A 21,989-nucleotide genomic window follows, 5' to 3' on the forward strand; every position below is an offset into this window, starting at 1 on the left:
CAGGGCGCTTTTCTGGAACTGAAATTTTTTAGCCATTGGCTTCCAAGAATTTCCAGGCAACAGAGAACAAGCAGCCAACCAGCCACAGAGTGGGGGTTGCGGGTCGGGGGCGGTGCGTCTGGATTTCAACAGAGGGTTGCGGGTCTTCCCTCCCAGGCCTGCCCCCTGCAGAAAGAGCGACTGCTCCAGCCTGATGGGGAGAAAGGCCCTTGCACTTGGCAGAGAGGGCTGAGAAAGCCATCACATCAGGCCGTCGCTGGGGAATGAGAAAGAACCCGGACACCAGACTATTCAAGCTGGGGTCAGTCTCCGAGCCCTGGCGGTGCTGACTGACATGGCCAGGATATTCAGATGGTACAGGCCAGAGAAGAGAGAGAAAACTGGCAGCCGGGACTGGAGCAGGGGGACAGGCACATAAAGCTGCAGCCCCAGGTCCCGGATGTTTCAGGACAAATAGGGAAGAACCGATGCCAAGGAGGAGGCCCTTCCGGCCTCCGAATTGCAGCTCTCTGCTCATGCTGCTGTAAAATAAAGGTCAGAGCAAGCGACGCACTCCATGGTCCAAGCTCCCTGCCCCGTTGGCTCTCCCGGGAGCCAGGAGCAGCATCCCGTCCTGTTCCTGGCCCACGTCTCCAGGGTTCCGGAAAGGAAGGTGTGGGAGACCTTGTGGAAAGTCGGAGAGGGCCGACCGGAGCGGCACGGGGGCATGGTCACCAGGTGGGGTGTCTTGCCCGGTGGTGACCTGCCCTTGGAAGCTAGGGGCAGGAAGCTGAGTCATCGGCCTTGTGATTCTCATTGTTGGAGGAGACCAGCCCGAGAAGTTGGCCTCATCCTCTCATCCTGGCAAGTGGGTCACAAGTCTGACTCAGCACCCAGATGTGCCTGGCTAGGAGTCAGCACCTGTGGAGGCCCTGGGGGGAGGTGGGAGTTCAGGGTGCCAAACCCGCTTGCCAGCCTGGAGGTGGCTACAGAGGGCCCTGTGCCAGGGGCTTGCTCTTCACCATCCCCCTCCTCTGTGGGCCTTATGGAGTCTCTCATCAAGTCCAGGGAAGGGACCCTAGGTGGTCGGAAAGTAGATGAGAACCTTAGGGAACCTTTTGGACTCATTCTCAGAGCAGTGGCCAGAAGTCCACCCTTGGTGAGTGGAATCCAGAGCAGGCTTTCCCCTGTGCCGTCTGCACCCCTTCCCCCGGGGCTGACTTTAGCCCACTGGGAGCAGCACGTGGAGCCCAGAAGCTGCTGGTCAGAGGCCCCTGTCGGCTTTGTTAGGAGGCTGAGAAAGCCAGGCCGCACGGCAGGGTTGCCTAGTGGTCATACCTCTAATTCTTTTTTTTCCTGTTTATTTCGCACTGGGGTGTGGCCAGTAAACTCTGCTGTGGTAGTTGCAGGTGAACAGTGAACAGACTCAACCCTACATACACATGTATCCATTCTGCCCCAAACCCCCTCGCACCCAGGCTGCCACAGAACACTGAGCAGAGTTCCCTGTGCTGTACAGTAGGTCCTTGTTGGTGATCCATTTTAAATATAGCCATGTGTACAGGCAAGCATAAGTTTGTTTTCTAATGCCTGTAGTCTTGGGCAGACATGCCGTCCAGGCATCTGGAATAGACTGGGATGTTCTGGGCTTCAAGGTGGCAGGCTAGGCGTGGGTCTCTCTTCCTACAGCAGACTGGATGCTAACTAAGCCTTCTGTGTCTCCTCCCCAGGGATCTGGACCACAATGAGATTTCGGGCACAATCGAGGACACCAGTGGCGCTTTCACAGGACTGGACAGCCTCAGCAAGCTGTGAGTGTGGCCCTGAACGATCCGTGGGGCTGGTGCACAGAGGTGCCTCTTTCCACGCCCCTGCTCCCCCAGCACACACACCACTTCGGTTGTGGGTCCACCCCGGGTGGCATTGGCACATTCATTGTTCTTTTGTTCGGAAAGGAAAGTCTGCATAGGAAGGCAGGAGGCCTCTCCGCTTCTCTCTGGCCTGCTGTCTCCATACTGCCCCGGGCATTGGTTTTTGGGGGCTGGAGGCCTGTTGCATCTTCTTTCCTCTTCAGTTCTTGACAGATGTGAAAACAGCCAGCTTTTTTGTTGTTCTTTGCTCAAAGGAGCCTTGCCCTGTTATTCAATTTCTAGAAATTCTAAACATCTAAAGCCAAGTAACTCTCGATGGTTTAGAGACTTCAGGCAGTCTTTTTGTTGTCAATCATAATCTTAAAGAGAAACAATCATCACCAAGGGTGATGCAGTAGCTCTGTTTTTTTATTCAGGGTTTCCGGTGTTTGGGGTTTGTTTTTCTAAGCTCCTAGAATTTGCAAGGCGTGTGTATGTGTGCGTGCATGCCTGTATTACATCTAACTCTCAGGAGGCGTGTGTGTGTGTGTGTGTCTGTATGTTAGTGAGTGTGACATCTGACTATCTCAGGAGGTGTGTGTCTGTGTGTGAGTGTGTGTGACATCTGACTATCTCAGGAGGCTTGGCTGTGTTTTGCATTTTTCTGTAGTTGAGGAAACGAGAAGGGATGTTGCCCACGATCACACAGCTTCTGGTGGCAGGGCCTCTGTGGCCCTAAAGCCCACCCTGTCCCCTCCTCGTCCACTCTTTCTGCCTCTCACCAGCACTCTGCCGAGGCCGCCCTGGGAACATTCGGGCGTCCGGGTGGGAGCTGTTCCTACTGTTTACTGCCTCTCGAGTGGAGGGTGAGGAGGACAAGACAGAGAATGGTCACAGCTCCGCACTCCCCCTCCCCCGGCCTGTTTTGGAGACGGCGCGCCAAGCACGAGAGTAAAGTAAATATTTTGAAAGCGGCAGTGGAAGGCGAGGCTCCAGGAAAGCCTGTGGTGGGAGGGTCTTTCTGAGGAGTTAGCGTTTCTAATTTGTTTAGAAAAGTGGGGTTTTCACGCCTTGGGTGTTCTGGGAGTGGTGAGTACGCGTCAGCTGTTTTGACTTGAGGTCTCTTCCTGAGGAGCCTGTGTTCTGAGAGTGGGTCGGAAAAGCCTGGCGGCCGCCTTCTTCTCCCATAAAAATACTCCCTTCTCCCCCACCTCCTGGGCGCTTTGCCCTGCAAGCTTGGGAAGGGGACCACACGACAGAGCACAGAGGCCCATTGCTGACAGGGGAGCCCCAAGCTCAGGATGAGGCTGCTGGGGGCGTGGGCAGGGGTGTGGCCACCTGAGCAGCCACTGAGCTTGAGCCTCATCTCCAGCGCCTCGCCCGGCCCCAGCCTGACGAAGTGATGGCGAAGGTGGGGTCCTGTGTGGGGCCTGTCCATTCTGTGAAACCTGGAGGTGGTTCTTGGGTGTCGTGGCTTCCAGGAGGCTCTTCCCTGGCAGGTGAAGGGCAGCAACCCCCAGGGGCATGTGACCTCTGGTTCTGTGTAAGCCGTCCTGTGTCTGGAGCCTGGAACTACTTCCTAATTGCCTGTGGTCTGTTCCCCACCGTGTTCTCTATTCCCTGCTGGACTACAGTAACAGTCCTGTGTAAAGTCCCAAGGTCTCAGCCCAAGAGCCCGGATCCCTGGCTTATGGTGAGCTGCTTGACACAGGCTCCTTGGAAACAGCTGGTTAACCCTGACCTGTAGAATAGTCTCCAGTCTCCTCCTACCCAGCTCCACTGACCAGGATCTTGGGCACGGAGGCTCTCCTGAGTGTTTCCAAAAAAGACAGATGTAAATAATTGGGGGAAACTGAGACAGTAACAGTAATTCCTTAATATCATTAAATACATGCAATCAGTTACTTAGGTCGGGTGGTATTTCGGTTCTGTCGCAAAAGAAAAAAAAGTAATTCTCTTTCTTGGTTAGAAAAGGAAAACTACGTGATGCAGATTCTCAGAGGTGAGGAATGAGAAGTGGGCAGACGGTAAACAGGACTGGCACCGTTACATGATGGTCACACTGTGAGATGGGCTGTGATCCTATGACCCTGGTGCATGGCTCTGGTTAGAAACCAGCATGAGTGGCGCGTGGTGGCCCCTCCTGCCCGTGAGGCGGGCCTAGCCTTCGAGGCCACGAGGCTTGTGGTTCTGTGTAAACCAGCCGGCATCCAGCTTGCAGCCCTTCCTAATGGCTAGTCGTGTTGAGTCAGCTTCAGTCACGTGACGTGGGAGGAAGCCGAGCTGCTTTGGTCTCCCTGGAGCGTTGCCTGAACGCTCTGCTCCGTGGCCATGACACCACGTCGCCCCGTGGAGCAGCCTAGTGGTGACTCGGTTGGACCCATTATCGGGGGGCAGGGGGCGCATGTCAGTGTGGAGGAGGGCTGTCCCCCTCAAGCTGCTGTCCATCCATGGGGCTGCTCTCAGGGCTCTGGGTCCCTCGAGCCTAGCTGGCTCAGCCACAGAAGCACCTGGGGGACAGAGATCGGGGACCTCCCTCGGAAGAGCCAGGGGACACGCTGTGTGGCCTGCACTCCCCTAGTCAAGGACCTGGGGTCCTCCCTGCCAGGCCCAAGGCCAGACTGAAATTAAAACATTTTCCAAGAAAGGAACAAGTGAGCAGCAGAGCCATAAAAGGCTTCCCCCTGTGAAGCCCGCCCTGCCTTTGATTTTCCAGCTGCTGAACAGAGCCATCCGGGATGGGCTTTCCACCCAGAGCTTGCTGGCCGGGCATTACTGTGCTCACCCACGCGGTGGCCCCCCTCTTTCAGAATGTCAACGGGACACCAGGCAGGGCCCACGTGTGTCAGGGGGCAGGGTTTCTGGAGCACAGGTCAGTCACACAGAAGAGCGTTCAGTCACTTGTGTGCAACAGGGAGACAGGTGCTGGCCCATGGCTCCAGCTCTCCCATTCCTGGGCATAGGCCCTTCAGTCTTTGTGGGGTGAGGTTAGCGAGAGCTGGGTTGGCAGGGGATGAGGGAGAGGGTTTGATAGGCAAAGCCCAGGGTCACTGCTCCAGGTCAGTGGTAGGGGGGACATCGGGCCGGCTGTCTTTTCTTGGGAGCCGTCATCGGGTGCAGCCACATTCGGTGGCCCCCAGCCCATGGATGGGGATGCCCCCACGCCACAGCCCCAGCTCTCCTCTGCCCACACACTCTGGTGGGCAAGCCCAGCCCCCACCTGCAGACATCTTCTGGGGAATGGGAGGACCTGTTTCAGTCCACCAACAGGTCAATGAGCCAGCCCCTGAATAATTGAGAATTTGAGATTTTGTTTTATTACTATTGTCACCATTAGAAATAGCAGCCTGCCCTCATTGTCAAAGAGGTCAACATGACTAATACTTAATGGGTAAAATAAAGCACAGTGTTTTTCCTGGATCTCATTTACGGAAGATTTCACTGAAGAGTTCACTACATTTTACTGGGACCTGGAGCATGCAGTGACTCGGCCTGGGGGATCTGAGAAAGTGCGAGGTTGGCAGCGCTGTCAGAGGCGCCGGGCTTCGGTGCCCCTCCGGGCTAGAGCTGGCTGCACTCGCCCAGCCGTGTGGGAGCCCCAGCAGGCATGGCCACTGGGTTTCTGGGTGTTGGGTTTGTCTGTCTTAGAATGAAAACCTCAGACAGCAGTCATAGAAGCTGTTGCAACATGAGATTGTTTTCACGTTCATGCAGACCGCTTCCTAGAGAAGGAAAGGGCAAAGGGTTGGGTGGCCTTGGTGCTCTTTGCCCTCGGAGGCGGGAGCTAGAGCTGCTGCATCTGAGGGCCAAGCTCAGGGTCCCCCTGGGGCCGCTGCGACGCTGCGGGGCCAGCGCAGCTCTGGGGCCCAGCGGCCCGGGAGCAGGTGGAGGCCGTGCCTGGCGCGAGCTGGGTCCGCGGGGCCTGTGACCCCGTCTCTTGGAGGTAGCCTCGTGGTCCTCGCCTGCATGGCCCCAGGAACTCTCTGCAATGAGGTGGAGGCTTGGGGTCCATGTGGCGGGCAGCAGCAGGCTGCCCTGCCACCTTTGGCTTCCTTCAAGCCTCACGTTTCTCTTTCCAGAGAGGGGTTGGTGCTTGTTGTCCCTCCTGGGCCCCATCCTAACACAGGTCTGAAGCGGGGCTGGGCTTTACCGGCGATCATCCCCCTGATGCTTGGTGGATCTGGACGAAGAATCCTGCCTTTCTCTAGGGCTTTCTGCCCTGAGCACCTGCACTGGTGCCTAGGGGTCCCTGCCCCACGCTGTGGTTCAGAGACTTCCTGGACGCTGGCTGCCGGGAGCCTGCATCCTTCCCAACCTGCCCTTTGCAGAACTCTGGTCAGCACCACGGCCACAGAGCCGCACGTGTCAGCATGGTCTTGGTGTTCGCCGACAGCTTTGTGTGCAGCAGCAGGTGGAGAGCATGTGGCATGGGCTCTCATCAGAGCATCTGATAATGAGGAGGGAAATCTGGAATCTGATGCTTTTCCTTCCCAGTGTCCAGCCACTCTCGATGCACCCCTACCCTTTACCCCAAGTCCAGGCTCATTTCCCTTCAGATCACACAGCCTGTGGAAGAGGCATGCGTGTCCTCCAGGTGTATAGCAGGTGCCAGGTTTGGGTTTTTGAGAAAACTCTGGCTGTCACTGCTGAGATGGTGATTGGAGTGGCCAGCAGGTGGGCGCCCCCTCTCTTGGGTGGGCGGTCCAGGTACAGGCGTCAGTTAGGTAACCTTTGAGGACCCGTCTGGGATTTGATGATCCTCGTACCATTGGCTTCATGTGAAACCTGGGCTCTTGCTGAAGAGCTGAGGGGCCTTCTCGTGGGCAGGGGCATAGCTCCGTGTGGCCACATCCTGGCTGCCATCTCGCCCACTGTCCTGTCCTTTTCCAGCCACCTTTGGGGACCTTTATCCCCAGAATGCAGTTTTCAGAAGTGGGCTGTAGTCTTTAGTTCCAAGAGTTTTTATTCTGACTGCGTGCTCTCCCTGGAGCCTGATGAGTCACCCTCTCTCCTGTGAGACTGTGGCTACACACCCCCCACCCGTGGGTGGTCCCTGGGGAGACAGCCAGGTTGGACGAGGTGATTTCCAGTTAACACCACAAGGGGCCTTTTTTGGCAAGACAGAGCATGGAGTTCCTACTTGTCATCACTGTTAAGTTCTAATAAAGATAAAAGTGCCTGGTTTCAGAAGGGGAGGGCCTGTGTGCCTCAGACACATCATCTCAGCCCAGGTCAGATTCCCACCTGCCTCTCCCCAGACCGACCGACCTCTCAGCTGGCGTCGCCCTCACTCTGTGTTCTTTCTCCCCACACCTCCCTCGTCGCTCTCCCGCCCTCTCCACCTCTGTTTCTGGATGTTTGGAAACCGCAGGACGCTGTTCGGCAACAAGATCAAGTCCGTGGCCAAGAGAGCATTCTCGGGGCTGGAAGGCTTGGAGCATCTGTGAGTACCCGGCGGGGCCCCCAACCCCAAGCCTGTGGGCGCGGTGGCTGGGGGAGCCACTGGCGATGCAGCCACGGCTTTGTAAGCCCAGAAACAGACTGTGCAGAAATGCCGGCTGCTGCCTTCTAAGTCAGCTTCAACTTTGGCTTTTGTCTTGCCTGTGCCAGCAACGGTTACCGAACATATAGCCTCTTGGGGCTCACAGAAATACCTTCCTCTCTCCCTTTGCCAGGCACTGACTTGAGCCCTGGGCTCCTTCCACTTCCTTGATGACCCTTCACCTGTCTCAGGCTGGCACCTCCCCTTAAGCAGCTCAGCAGGGCTTAGGGACATAGTGGGCTGAGCCAGGAGCTGGGGGGACAGGGCCAGCCCTGAGGCTGATGAGTGTCACCATCTGATGCCTCTGGTACTGTATTCTTAGTTTGTCTTTAAGTCAAATGCAACCTTGATTATTTTGGAAAGGTTTTCCATATTGACTTGCTGAGAAGGCCCAGCCGAGCTTTGACGCTGCCCTTAAGACTGGTTTATTCCCCAGTTACTCCATGTGCTTGTGTCAGTATAGGTGAAAGACAGCCACTTACGGTGGCCTTCGGACAGGACACGGGGTGTGACCCACTGCCCATGCTTCATCAGCGAATCCAGGGCTGTCAGGAAAAATCCCTGAGCATCTGAACTCACACACATGCCTGACCTGAAGGATACCTAGAGTTTCTTTGCCTAAGTAAAGAATGGTGCTTTTCAGGAACCTTGGAGAGAATGCAATCAGATCTGTCCAGTTTGATGCCTTTGTGAAGATGAAGAATCTTAAAGAGCTGTAAGTACCCGGGATTCTGTGGCCCCAGATTAACTTGAGTAGAGGATTTCAGAGTAAGAAGTGCCTTATTTGCAGTAAGCTTAATTTTACTAAACAGTTGCGTGATCATTTACAGGCTTCTGTGGTGGCTTAGGTGGTAAAAAAATCCACCTGCAATGCAGGAGACCCAGGTTCGATCCCTGGGTCAGGAAGATCCCCTGGATAAGGGAATGGCAACCCAATCTAGTATTCTTGCCTGGAGAATTCCATGGACAGAGGAGCCTGGCAGGCTGTAGTCCATGGGGTCGCAATGAGTCAGACATGACTGAGTGACTAACACTTTACTTTCACACTTGGGATCATTTATAGTTGTAAGTTAAATTGTCTTTTAGAAAAAAAAATGCCCTCTAGGGGCTTATTCTGAATCAGGGGACAATACACTTTTTCTTACAGGACCTCAGTAAATCGTTTCCACTTTTTGGGCCACAAGAGCTCTGTCATGACAGCTTGATTCTTGAGCAGAAACCAGCCATAAATAATACATAAATGCGTGGGTGTGGCCGCGTGCCAGTAAATTCTTATTTACAGAAACCGGCAGTGGGCATGCAGGCTGCAGCTGACGCCCCACTGCTGTCGACGATGGGAAACTCTCTTCTGTAAAATGGGTACTCGTCCCTTTAATTGCGTCAAGGACAAGTTTCCATCTTTAGGGTGTGCTCACAATGAAGGGCCTTTTTTGAGAGGGCTTTCTCTGAACAGCGGGGTGGGCTGTGGACAGGGCAGAGCTCCCCGTGGGATGTCGCATGCACTCGGGCTGCAGCCTCCCGTGTGTCTCCAGGCCCCGTGGCGTCGCAGGCGCTGGTGCTGTCACTACAGTGCTGCCCCGTGGCCCTGGGGGCGGGTTAGAAGAGCGCCTCTGGTGGAGCAGCTCATCTAAGGACTGAGGTGGCAACACCCAAGCTTCCTTTCTTCTTCCTGTACATGTATCCAATTCTTTAGTTCCCTAGAGGTGCAGCTTTGGGTTCTTAAAGTAGCTGACAAAGTCACACATTGCCCATGGCTGTCTTTGTACCCTGAGCTCATCCTCGTTCCTGAGGACCCTCCTGGTGGACCCTCGGTGGGGGCAGGGAGTGGGGAATGGGGCAGTAGAGAGGCATAGTCTCCATGGTTGGAAAGGAGAGCAGGAAGAGGCCTCAGCGACGTTCCCCTGGGAAGGACGTTAGTGAGGGGAGGCAGGCAGCCGGACACTGGCCTCATGATGCCTAGTGTCCTGTGAGCTTCCTCCCTGTCGGGTTGTGCTGTTTCTCAGAAGGGCCATGATCTTAGAACAAGAGTTGGTGGAAGGGTGGACATGGGGAGAAATACATGATAAAGAAAGCATCACAAAGCATTCATTGTAGAATCTAAGTTGTGTTTTCACTGTACGTTTCTTCCAGCATTCCTGTTTTTTAAACTTTCCAAATATAGTGCTGGAAGTAAAAACAATCTGATTAAAGGGAAGAGGATGTTTTGAGGGAAAGACAGCAGGACAAGGAGAGAAGAATTTCCTTTGGGCCTCTTAAAAACTCAGGTTTCCTTAGGGTTTTCTATCTGGGAACGACTGGACCCCTCCAGGTGCTTGACTCCCCCCCGCCCCTGTCCCCCAGATGCTGCTTTTGGTTCTGGAGGCTCAGCCTGGGCCCCTGCCTGTGCTTCCCACCAGTTCCTGCATGTACCCAGCGGGGGCTGGCCCTGGGCCCAGCCCTCTGATGGGAGAAATGGGTAATCCCACTTGGTCATTTTCTTCCCCCATCGGATCAAGGCAGGTTGAGCCGTGCACTTAGTCATCCTCTGGGTAAATTTCCACAAGCAATGATTAGAAACACACTTGGAGTCATGAAAATGCATGATGGAAGCCAGCAGACTGCTGGGGTGGCTGCAAGGCGGGAGCCCAGGACGGCCGTGCTTGTTAGCAGCAAGGAGCTGCAGAGTCTTGGGGTCACCAGTGACCCCCCCCCAATCTGGCCTTTCAAGCTAGGCCTGGTCTTGGAGGTGGTGTGTGTGTGTGTGTGGAGGGAAGGTCGGTGTCCCTGATGTCTGCCTCCATGCCTCTCCTTCTGTGCTGTTAGTCCTAAATTCTCTAGGACAGCCTTCTGTCCATCCTGAGCACCCAGTGTCTTCTGAGGTCTCGAGGCTTCCATCTGCAGAGGTTTTAACGGGAGGAGGAGGTGAAATTCTCCAGGAAGCTGGGCCAGCAAATGCCCTGCATGTGTGACGTGAGGTTTAACCCTTTCCAAAAACGTTTTTGATCAGGGAGAAAAGTCAGGTGTGTTTTCTCCAGTTTGTTTGTGTGTTCAAATGAAACACATCCCTGTCCCCAACGTGAAGGCCTAAAGGCTCCCAGTAATGGCCAGTATCTCCCTTAGACATTCATGTGCAGTGCCCAAGCCTCCCTGTGGGAAGGGGCAGCCACTCCGGATAGCCCCCCAACAGTGGGGAGCCCCTTTCTGCTCTTCACCCGTGCTGAGCAGTTTTATGGTGCCTGGTGGCACCTCTACAACCGCTGTTCCAGACAACTCTCCAGATGTGGGGTGGGAATTGGCTGTTTGTCCATGCTTAGCTGTGAAGGCCCTCCTGGTACCTGTAGGAAACCCTCAACAGAGCAACACCTATGGGAACCCCGCAACCGAGCAACTCTCCAGACAGTGCTAAGCATAGCCCTGCTGCTGCTGCTAAGTCGCTTGAGTCGTGTCCGACTCTTAGCGACCCCATGAACTGCAGCCCACCAGGCTCCTCTGTCCATGGGATTTTCCAGGCAAGAGTACTGGAGTGGGGTTCCATTGCCTTCTCCCCCATCAAATACAGATACAAAACCTAGTGTTGATGTTAAGGTGTAATATGGGCAATATCCCAGTTATAATGGCTCAGATCTCAATTATTTCGGTCTTGAGAAATCACTTCCCCAGATTATTTTAATAAGTGAAGACGCCCAGCTCATCTGGGAATGGTGAGGAACAGGAGCAAAGAGCAGGTTTTACATATTTTGTCAGCCGTGGGTTCTCTGCCTTCAGGTTCATCCCACCTGGCTGTTGACTGATTTGATGGCTTCTCTGCATACAGGAAAATGAAGAAGGGGCTACGGAATATGGGGGGCAGGGTAGCAGACGGGTATTGCTCTAAAAGCGGCCCACGTGACATTACTGGAATTTCTGAGCATCTCGGCACCCCCTTTTTGTCATCATGTACCTGGGACCGTGCACTCCAGGGAAGCCCATGTAGTAAGCCTCCGTCTCCACTCTCGTGGCAGGCTGACCTCCACTCTTGAGCTCACGGCCCGAGGTCTTCCAGGAACAGGGCAGGTCTGCTCCTCGGCTGACTTATCTTCTAGTGACTCCTCAGGAAGGAATGTCCGCTGAGATGGCGATTCCGATTTCTGTTGAAAAAGCTTATCCTTAGTTGCTGAGAAATGAAAAAGAAAATATTCTCTGTTTTGGTTGGAGCCTCACAAAACCCAGCTTGTGCATTCCCATGCTCCCTGGGCAGTGGCAATTAACTCACAAGCACTATTTAGGGAGCGGAGCCGATTCCTGCCGGCCTCCTGAGCAGCGCTGGTGTGGAGATAAATATACAGACAAGAGGGGAGCGCGCTGGTGAGGCTGATATTTGGATGCAACAAAACCTGCAGCTCTGCCAGATAAAAACACAGCAGTCATACAGGAAAAGAGCCCTTCTTGAGACTTGTTTCAGAATTTAGATCTCACTCTTGGATTGAGCTTGGAAGCTCCAAGTCTGTCCTATATGAGGGTGGGAAAGAGCATGGCAGCCTGCTCAGTATTCTTGCCTGGAGAACCCTATGGACAGAGGAGCCTGGCGGGCTACTCTCCATGGGGTCACAAAGAGTGGGACACAACCGAGTGACTTCACACACACAGGCCACACTGTTCCCATCTGGATGGTCAGAGGCCAGGAGACCACGTCCCTGGGGTCCCCTGAGCACGGTGGCTGTCGCAGATAGAACACACGTGACGTCTAGATGGCGGCTACCTGAAGTGTGGGGCCTTAGACCAGCAGGGTCAGCATCACCGTGGCTTGTTCATGACGCAGAATCTAAACTGCTGAGCGAGAAGCTGCTGTTGCTCACAGTCTCCCGGTAGACTGTACGCACAGCTCTAGGTCGCTGGAGAGGAACTGTGAGAGAAAGCATCTCCCACTCGAGCTTGCCGACATGCACAGCCAGAGCTGGCTGGAGGGGAGGGTCATTCCAGGCACAGGTGAGGGGGTGTCCCTTCTGTGCGGTCGCACCTCACGTGACCCTTTCGTCTCTTCGTCTCGCTTTCAGCCACATCAGCAGTGACAGCTTCCTGTGTGACTGCCAGCTCAAATGGCTGCCCCCCTGGCTGCTGGGCAGGACACTGCAGAGCTTCGTAACGGCCACCTGTGCCCACCCAGAGGCGCTGAAGGGCCAGAGCATCTTCTCCGTGCCACTGGAGAGTTTTGTGTGCGGTAAGACAGTCTTTGCAATTTGGTGTTTTTCTTTTTCACCAAGGGCACGGAGGCCGGGCGAAACTTCATTACGGGAGGGACTGCTGTGATGAGAGTCAGCCCAGCCCGCGGTGACCTGTCAGCTGCTGGATACAGTTCATTTCCCACCAAAACCACACGTCATATTTACGGGGCCATCGCCTCATTATGTGGTTGTCAGAGTGCATGCATTTAATCAGGGGCGAGCAGGAGCTGGTTCAGTTACACGGCGAATAATCAGTTACAGGAAGGTAGCTGTGTTGTTTCAGGATGGCACTGGTGCCCAGGCTTAGCTGCAAATTTACTCGGTGTACGAGGCTGGGGTTTTCCTGTGTGTTTCTTTCCAACCCCAAGAATGAAAGGTTAAATACAGGAAGAACGAGTCTCAGGAGAGCAGTTGCTGCAGTAAAAATAATTCCTTCGTGTTGACTTGCACTCTTGCTGCGTCTCCAAAGCACTGGAATCACACTTGTAGCTTTTTTCCCTTCTGATGGCATGTTGGTCCTGCCATCGTTTTGACGAGGGGTGGTCGGGATCCAGGTTTGGTTGCAGAGAGCACAGGAAATGGTGAGCACCTGGACACATGCACGTGTGCTCACACACATGTGCACACAGGCACCACGCAGGGATATGCAGCCTTGTGGTCAGGAAGATGTAGTCACAGCAAGAGGTGAGTTGCTGGTTTCTGCTCTAGGAGCGGAAGTGCCAGGCAGGTGTGCGTCCTGCTGCCTCTTGTCCCCCTGGTCTGCCCGGAACCTTGGGGATGACATTCTGGGGAAGGAGCTCCCAAAGGTAGGGTCTGGGGACCCCCGTGGTACACTTCTCTCTCTTACTTTTGGGCACAGCAGTAAGCAGTGCACCTGGGGATGTCAAGGTGGAGGTGCCCGCCTTCCACACACCCACCCGCCACCACCTCCACCACTTCTGACAGCAGGCTTCCTGCCTTCCTCCTGAGCCAGTCCGGCAGTGTGGCAGCAGCCCCCGAGCCAGCCGTCCCTACTGTCGGTGCTTCTCACGGGGACCACATGCTTGGCTCCCATACTCTAGGACAGAAGAGCCACGACCTCCACGGTTCTCAGGTTCCTGGTCCCTGACCGTTCTGTTCCCGTAGAGCTCCCTGAAATTGCACTTTCTGCCCCCTTCCTCTGGCCCGCTATGGGGCATCGTCTTTCCTGGTGACTACGAGCTGAGGTAGGACCTGGGACATGCTGGGCCCAGTCTCTGGCCTGTGGCCCTGGCAGGTGGGTCCTGGGACATGCTGGGTCCAGTCTCTGGCCTTTGGCCCTGGCAGGTGGGTCCTGGGCTGCAGTACTCAGGACCCATTTCTGAGAGCCACCATCACGTTTTTGCTCAGGCTCCCACTCAGACAATCGTCAAGTACCAGTGGGAATCATGGAAACACTTGGCAGAAGATCAAAATTTCAAGCTCTGTGGGAATCTCCCACTCCTTTTTAATACAATGGAAATGTAACCACTTCACACCCACTAGGAGCTAGAATCCAAGTCAGACACCAACAAGGGTTGGTGAGAATGGGGAGAACCCCAAAGCCGCCTACGCGTCCGGTGGGAATGCAATATGGTGTAGCTGTTTGGAAAAACAGCTTGTCAAACAGTTCAACACAGATACTATATGAACCACCAATTCCACTCCTGGGTAAGTTCCAAAGAGAAACAGAATGTATGCCCATAGCAAAGCTTGTACATGAATGTTCATAGCACTATTATTCATGCTAGCCAAAAAGTGGAAACCCACATGCCTATGTGGATAAATAAAATGTGGTATAAGCATACAATTAGGAGTATTATTAGGTCATGAAAAGCAATCTGAGTGAAACAAGTCAGTCACAAAAGACGGTATATGATTCCATTCATGTGAAATCTCCAGACTAGGAAAACCTCTAGAGGTAGAAAGTAGATTAGTTGGTTTCCTAGGGCTGGGGAGGGCTGGAGGGAGAAGGGATGATAGCTAAAAGATGCAAAGTTTCTTTCTGAGCTGATGAAAATGTTCTTAAAATGGACCGTGATGCGGGTTGCATGTACCTGTGAACATACCGAAACCATCAATTGTCCACTTTAAACAGGCAGATGGTATTGTAAGAAAGTTGTATTTCACTAAAGCTATTTTTTAAAAGAGGAGTATAATTTACATATAAAATTTACCCCTCTAAATAACGTACAAGTCAATGGTGTTTAAAATATGGAATAGTCATGTAAGCCTCATTACTAATTTCACATTTTCATGACCCATAAAGAAACCCCAAACACGTTCGCCACCACCCCTGTGCATCAGGTCTCTAGGATTACCTCTTCTGCATGTTTTGTGTAACTGGAATCCTATATATAGTCATCTGTGACTAGCCTTTTTCACTTAGTGTAGTTTTTTTGTCTTCCTCCCCCCGCCCCGCCCCACCATGTATCAGTCCTTCATTATTTTTTAAGTGGCTGAACAAATATTCTAGTGCATGGCTATCCATTTAGCCATTCATCAGGTTGCTTTCTACTTTTTGTTTACTATAAATAACGCTGCTGTGAAAATTCATGTACGAGTTTTTATGTAAAATCTCTTGGGTTTATACCGGGAATGGAACTGCTGGGTCATGTGGGAGCTGCCAAACTGCTTCCCGAAGTGGCTGCACCACTTCACACGCACCCAAGCAACGCATGAGGAGTCTCGCTTCCCTTTCTCAACGCTTGCTGTTCAGTCACAAAGCTGTGTCCGAGTCTTTGTGACCCCACAGACTGCAGCACGCCAGGCTCCCCTGTCCAGCACTTGTCACTGCCTTTTCAGTTTTACTAGTCGAAGTGGAATCGCCCTGTTGTTTTCATTTGCATCCCCTAATGAGGTTGAGCTTGTTTGCATATGCGTATCATCGGACCTATATGTATGTCTGCTTTAGAAAACTGGCTACTCACATCTTCTGCCCATGTTTTAATTGGTCATTTGTCTTTTCAGTGTTGAGTTATAAGAGTTCGTTATGTATTATGGATACTAAATCCTCAGCAGGATTAAGATACGCCAGTATTTTCTACCATTCTGTGGGCTAGTTAGGTTTTTAAATTTTGATTGTCTAATTTTTTCGTTTATCGTTTGTATTTTGATGTCATTATCTAAGAAGCTATTACCACAGACAAGGTCACAAAGATTTACGCCTGTATTTTCCTTTGAGAGTTTCACAATTTTATTAGCTTGTACATAGTCCTCCAATTTTGGTCTTGTTGCTTTTCACTATTACGGCTCCCTCCGATGTCCCCATAATCTTGTCAGTTTATGCAATAGAGACAGCTGGGATTTTGAAACAGGGATTGCATTGAGCCTCTAGATTAATTTCGGGAGTACTGCCATCTTCAGTCTTCGCGGTCTATGGACATATATGTGTTGGGGATGTGCTATCACTTCCTGTTTGATCTTCGATGCGGGTCACAGGGAAGAAATCTGCACTCTCTCAGGTCCTTCCTGGGCACAGGCCTAGTCCTGCACATGCAGGTAGCCTTCTAGGTCCTCAGAGATGTCCCGAGCCTCTTCAGAGCCCACTGGTGACATTTCACTCACCCGGTTTCCTTTGCAATCTCCTGGCCACCCCTCTTAATGGTTCCAACTAATACTCCTGCCTCAGCACTGACTGCTGGTTATTTTTACCACATGCCCCGGGGCCAGGGCTCCCCTTGCTGAGCAGACGGTACCAGGCCAAGTAAATGCAGCTTCTGTGGGCGTGCCCAGCCCATCCTGCTCGCCTCACTAGTTACTAGGCTTGTGGGGTTTTAATGCTGCCATAGAGCTGGGGAGAGAGGAGTGGGACCTCAGGTAAGTTATGCCAGAAAGGTCACTTTTCTTCAAGTGTTTTCTTGAAGCAGCACTCCATGGGTTGTTACCAGTTTCCTAAGATTCCAAAAAAGCTGATGGTGATCATTTTTGCTAATGGTCTCACTGCTTTAATAGAGGTGCACATTTTCACAAGCCATTATTCTGGTGTTCTGGTGGTGGCCGTTTAGTCTCTAAGTCTAAGTTTAGTCTCTAAGTTGCGACCCCATGGACTGTAGCCCGGGCTCCTTTATCCATGGGATTCTCCAGGCAAGAATACTGGAGTGGGCAGCCATCCCTTTCTCCAGGGGATCTCCCGACCCAGGGATCAAAACCCGGGTCTCCAGCATTGCAGGCAGATTCTTTACCAACTGAGCTACGAGGGAAGTAAGTGATGTTCTGGAGATACTTCATACCCTGCTCCCTTTGGAGTAAAGTTTGAAGGGTGGGGGTGCTCTGCATTCACAGTGGTTCATGGTGCTCTGTGAGTTTTCTCTGACCATGAGTGAGTAAAGCTGTAGCCTTAGGGAAGTTGAGGGCTGTTTGATAACTGAGCACTGGTGGATGTGCCTGTAATCAAGGGGTGTGATCATGGAGGGATCACTGTTCATGGAGCTGTTACTGGATCACCACAGTGCACGTCCCTGACAGTGTTTGGTAGAGCTGAGGGTGCTCAGGGAGCCCCTGAGGTCTGACTTTCTTGTTCATGAGAACCACAGCTGGTCCCCATGTCCTGAAGGGGTCACAGTGCCTTACAGCTGGCTCTTCTCACCGCAGATGACTTGCCAAAGCCCCAGATCATCACCCAGCCAGAGACCATCACAGCCGTGGTGGGCAAGGACGTCCGCTTCACCTGCTCGGCTGCCAGCAGCAGCAGCTCCCCGATGACGTTCGCCTGGAAGAAGGACAACGAGGCGCTGGCCAACGCTGACATGGAGAACTTCGCCCATGTGCGCGCACAGGACGGGGAGGTGATGGAGTACACCACCGTCCTGCACCTGCGCCGCCTCAGCTTCGAGCACGAGGGCCGCTACCAGTGCGTCATCACCAACCACTTCGGCTCCTCCTACTCACACAAGGCCAAGCTCACCGTGCACGGTACGCCGCCTTCCTCCTGGGGGTCCGGCTCCTGCAGAGCCACGCTCGGGGCTGCTCTGCCATCTGGAAATGACCAGGATGGGAGGTGTCATTCTGTCATACACTGTGGCCTGGCGTGGGCTCAGGAGTAGCAGATTGTAGGGTTTATTCTTAGTGGAGTCTTTTGGAGTGATTTTTTTTTTTAATGCAGTTATTACGTAAAGTAGGCTTCCCTTGTGGTGCAGCTGGTAAAGAGTCCACCTGCAATGCACAAGACCTGGGTTCAATCCCTGGGTCGGGAAGATCCCCTGGAGAAGGGAAAGGCTACCCACTCCCAGTATTCTGGCCTGGAGAATGCCATGGACTGTATAGTCCATGGAGTCACGAAGAGTCAGACACGGCTGAGCAACTTTCACTTCACTGTCATTAAAGTACATTGTAGGTAGGGCCAACTGTTGTATTTTCTTTTTTTCCCCCCACTTATTATCGTCCTCAGCCCAAGATGCCTGGCAGCCAGATTCCAAGTGCACCCCAATCCTGGGGAAGCCGCTGCCCTCCAAGGAGATGACCCAGCATTGGGGCTGGTGGCCAGCCCGGGTGGGGCCCAGCCAGTGAGCTGTAGGCCAGTGAGCTGGGAGCAGAACGGTCTTGCGGGTGTCTGACAAGGATTTTTTACTCGGCAGCCAGCTCTAGAGCCTGTCAAGATGGCTGTCCTCAGGGCTGCTGTTTGTTGTAGTGAGTTTTGGGTAGAAAGAGAGGTAGATAGCTTGAGCAGTTAATAGCACCCTGCCCTGCAACATAGCAAGATTCTCCTGATTTATTAAATCTACAGTTAAATGGTTCCAGCACCAAGGTTCCTGAATCGGTTTTCTTCAAGATGGAAGAGCCATCCTCTTGCCTTCTCCAGGGTGAAGGCATGTCACGTTCCCTGCTACAGCACCTGGCAGGAGCAGATGTTCTTGTTTTTCAGGCTCCCTCAGGGTGACCAAACCAGGCAGGCAGGCATCAGGCCCTGGCACTTATGGGGTATCCCTATACAGACTGGTCACCACAGGACAGACAGTAGGACATTTCAGGGGAGCCTTCCATTGAAGGGGTTCAAGCCAACCTCGTGTGCGTGGTGAGAGGAGGTGCCAACTGCTGCCCGTGCAGCAGGAGCGGTCAGCGGCGCTCAGAAAGCCCTGCTCCTGGTTCCAGTGGGGGTGGGGGCAGTCCTAGGTGGACGCTGCACGAAGGGCGGTGAGTGGCAAGCTGACACTCAGGAGTGGGGGAGTCACTCCAACAGAAGCCGCTCCTGGCCTCTGCACCCAGCGTTCCACAGACGACTCTGTCTGCCCTGCAGTGTTCCCTTCCTTCACCAAAATGCCCCACGACATCGCCATCCGGACTGGCACCACGGCCCGCCTCGAATGTGCCGCCACCGGCCACCCCAACCCCCAGATCGCCTGGCAGAAGGACGGAGGCACGGACTTCCCCGCCGCTCGGGAGCGCCGCATGCACGTCATGCCGGACGACGACGTGTTCTTCATCACGGATGTGAAGATAGGCGACATGGGGGTCTACAGCTGTACTGCCCAGAACTCGGCTGGCTCCGTTTCGGCCAATGCCACCCTGACTGTCCTAGGTTGGTACGCTGAGTACGTGTGTGTGTGTGAGGGATTTTCTTACACATCAATGGGGACCCAGAGGCAGGGTTCTCAGACTGTCCCACGAAGCCTGGGGTAGGGGAGTGCAAGAGGCGGTTTTTACTTAAAGCAAAACAAGTGGTTCCCGCTCTTAAGAAAAAAGCCATCGAATTAAGAGTCTCCACAGGGCTTAGGTTTAAGACACTCTGAAGAACTGCCCTCTCCTCAGGCAGGCAGGGTGGGTCAGGAGGGACAGACGTGGGCCTGTCACCAGGCGTTGTGAGAACCACGGGGGTTCTGTGGCTTGAGGTCAGTTCATCCCCAGACAGCACGGCTTGGTCCCTCTGGTAGAAAACCTAGACACCCTGATAAAAGCTCCAGATGGCACTGCACGATGCGTTGGACTGTCCTTGTTTCAGGAGACAGACCTAGAACAGCCGAGGCCCACAGAAGCGGTGACCCCCCCCCTTTCTTGCAGAGACCCCGTCCCTGGTGGTGCCGCTGGAGGACCGCGTGGTGTCCGTGGGAGAAACGGTGGCCCTGCAGTGCAAGGCGGCCGGCAGCCCTCTGCCCCGCATCACCTGGCTCAAGGGGGACCGGCCCCTGAGCCTCACCGAACGCCACCACTTCACCCCCGGCAACCAGCTGCTGGTCGTTCAGAACGTGGTGCTGGAGGACGCGGGCCGCTACACCTGCGAGATGTCCAACGCCCTGGGCACGGAGCGCGCGCACAGCCAGCTGAGCGTCCTGCCCACCCCGGGCTGCAGGAAGGACGGCACCACCGTGGGCATCTTCACCATCGCCGTGGTGTGCAGCATCGTGCTCACCTCCCTCGTCTGGGTGTGCATCATCTACCAGACCAGGAAGAAGAGCGAGGAGTACAGCGTCACGAACACAGGTGAGCCGCCGTGGCCGAGGGGACTCATGGGAGGGGAACAGCCAGGATGTTTGGGAAGGAGGCCACAGAATGACACCATTTTCTCTTTTGAGAATAGCACATTTTAATGGGAATACTCTTAATGCAAGTCCATTACAAACTGTGCAGTTTTCTGAGCCATCGGGCTTTGCTGCTGTGTGGTGGGTTGTGGCTGCAGGGATTTCACCAGGCTGTTTTTCTCTTGGGGCATGGTGATGAGAAGGGAGACTGACATCTCTCCCAATAGCTGGGTAAAGTCAGGCTAAGCAGGTGCTAGGAGGGCTTCTCCAGGGCACAGATGCTACGCAGTGTCTCTGCACAGCTTTACAGAGGCTGCCCGGTGCCCAAGTCTGCTTGTGTCATCACCACAAAGGGTCAGGACCCCTGGTGGGTGACCATCTTGTCTCCTTGCAGATGAAACCATCGTGCCCCCAGACGTTCCGAGCTACCTCTCTTCTCAGGGGACGCTTTCGGACCGACAGGAGACTATGGTCAGGATGGAAGGTGGCCACCAGGCCAACGGGCATCTGGAGAGCAACGGTAGGGCCTCAGCCCGGGCGCATCCTCTTAAGCACAGGGATCTGGCAGCTCGGGTGACTCAAGTCTACTGGTGGGTCTTTGGGGACTTAACCTGTGCAAGTTCCACAAGGTCTCTGTTGGGTTTACCGTCTCCTAATCTGGATAAGGTAGGACTGCCTGCAGTAAGAGCAGCAGAGGACAAGACTGCTTCAGAGACACACCCCACTCCCATCCCTGGAGCAGGGAGACTGCCCAGGTCTGCTCTTCAGTCTCTCAGAGTAGGAAGTGCCCACAGAAACGGGGGAAGACAGAGCAGTGGTTTGGAGTGAGTTTATCCAAACCAAGAACTGCTCACTGTCATGGCACCCAAGGCCTGCCTGGTGTGAAGGCAGTGTTAGAAAAGGGGCCTCAGCCCAGGAACAAACCCCTGGGAACCTCTTGAATAGTGTCCCTGTGCTGGTCGCCTTGCCCGTTCTTTTCACACAGCATCGTCTGAAGCGCTAAGCCCACCTCAGAGGAAGGGCGTCTAACCGGATGGGAGTCTGTTGCAGGTGTTTGTCCAAGAGATGCAGGCCTCTTTCCCGAGGTGGAAGCTCACGGTGTTATCTGCAGGCAGCCCAAGTTCTGCGTCGGGTTCACCAAGGAGCCCTGGAAAGTGGTGGAGAAGGCTGATGGCCCACCCGGTCCCCAGAAGACAATGGGTATGAGAAGTTTTCCTCAGGAAAAAGTATTTAGCTCTTGAAATCAAAATTTGAGTTGACCTACTCACTACATGAAAGTTGTGGGGGGAGACAAATACTTGATGTCAAACTATCTCAGAATTTGGCAGTCACTCTATAAACAGGAAGTGTGGCCTGCTTCTTTTTAAATTCCAGAATAGGAGGTCTCTTACGTAATACTACGGTGTGTTAAGCATGAGTTTAGATTTTTAAGTGACAAATTGAGGTGCCTTTTCACCAGGGCCACTCTGACACTAGATGTCTGACCCTGCACAACACGTCATGCACACTGGATTTTCCCCTGGGATCAGAGTGTATCAGTTCACACTCTGATTAAGAAATTAATCTGAAGCATTTCAACATAGAAGACCTCTGTTCTTCACAAATAGCTGGGTGCTGGCCACAGTCCTTTTTCCGTGAACGGACTTGGGAGGGGAGGTGTCTACGGAGGTGAGAGCAGGGCTCGGGCCCCACAGAGTAGTCCAGTGAACGGTTCTGTCTCATCCACAGAGCGCGGCGGCCCAGTGGGGTGCGGTGACTGCAGCGCCGATGCGCACGCTTACTCCCAGGAGCCAGCCTGCCGCCTTCAGCCTGGGGACAGCAGACAGCCGGGAACCCCAAGCAGCCAGGAGCCCAGCCTGAGTGAGCACCCGCACTCTGCACTGCATCCAAGCAGGGGGCCCCTCTACCCCAGTAACCACGACAGAACGCGGGCCGCCCTGAAGAGGCCCACGGCGCCTCTCGATGGCAAAGGTAATGGTCTCTCTCT

The 21,989-nt window shown here is 53.8% G+C and overlaps 1 protein-coding gene across 1 annotated transcript in view; it reads left to right on the top strand.

Moving 5' to 3' along the window:
• LRIG1 (leucine rich repeats and immunoglobulin like domains 1) overlaps nt 1-21,989 on the top strand; it is a 115,170-nt gene that overhangs the window by 91,426 nt on the left and 1,755 nt on the right. The window contains exons 9-18 of the mRNA XM_005890961.3: nt 1,710-1,790; nt 7,201-7,272; nt 8,015-8,086; nt 12,384-12,547; nt 17,142-17,462; nt 18,784-19,065; nt 19,545-19,964; nt 20,397-20,522; nt 21,053-21,202; nt 21,731-21,973. Coding sequence (XP_005891023.2) covers nt 1,710-1,790; nt 7,201-7,272; nt 8,015-8,086; nt 12,384-12,547; nt 17,142-17,462; nt 18,784-19,065; nt 19,545-19,964; nt 20,397-20,522; nt 21,053-21,202; nt 21,731-21,973 — 1,931 coding nt within the window. The remainder of the gene's footprint in view (nt 1-1,709; nt 1,791-7,200; nt 7,273-8,014; nt 8,087-12,383; nt 12,548-17,141; nt 17,463-18,783; nt 19,066-19,544; nt 19,965-20,396; nt 20,523-21,052; nt 21,203-21,730; nt 21,974-21,989) is intronic.

The sequence above is a fragment of the Bos mutus genome, chromosome 22 (genome assembly GCF_027580195.1).
Source record: "Bos mutus isolate GX-2022 chromosome 22, NWIPB_WYAK_1.1, whole genome shotgun sequence".
In the NCBI taxonomy this organism is placed as follows: Eukaryota; Metazoa; Chordata; class Mammalia; order Artiodactyla; family Bovidae; genus Bos; species Bos mutus.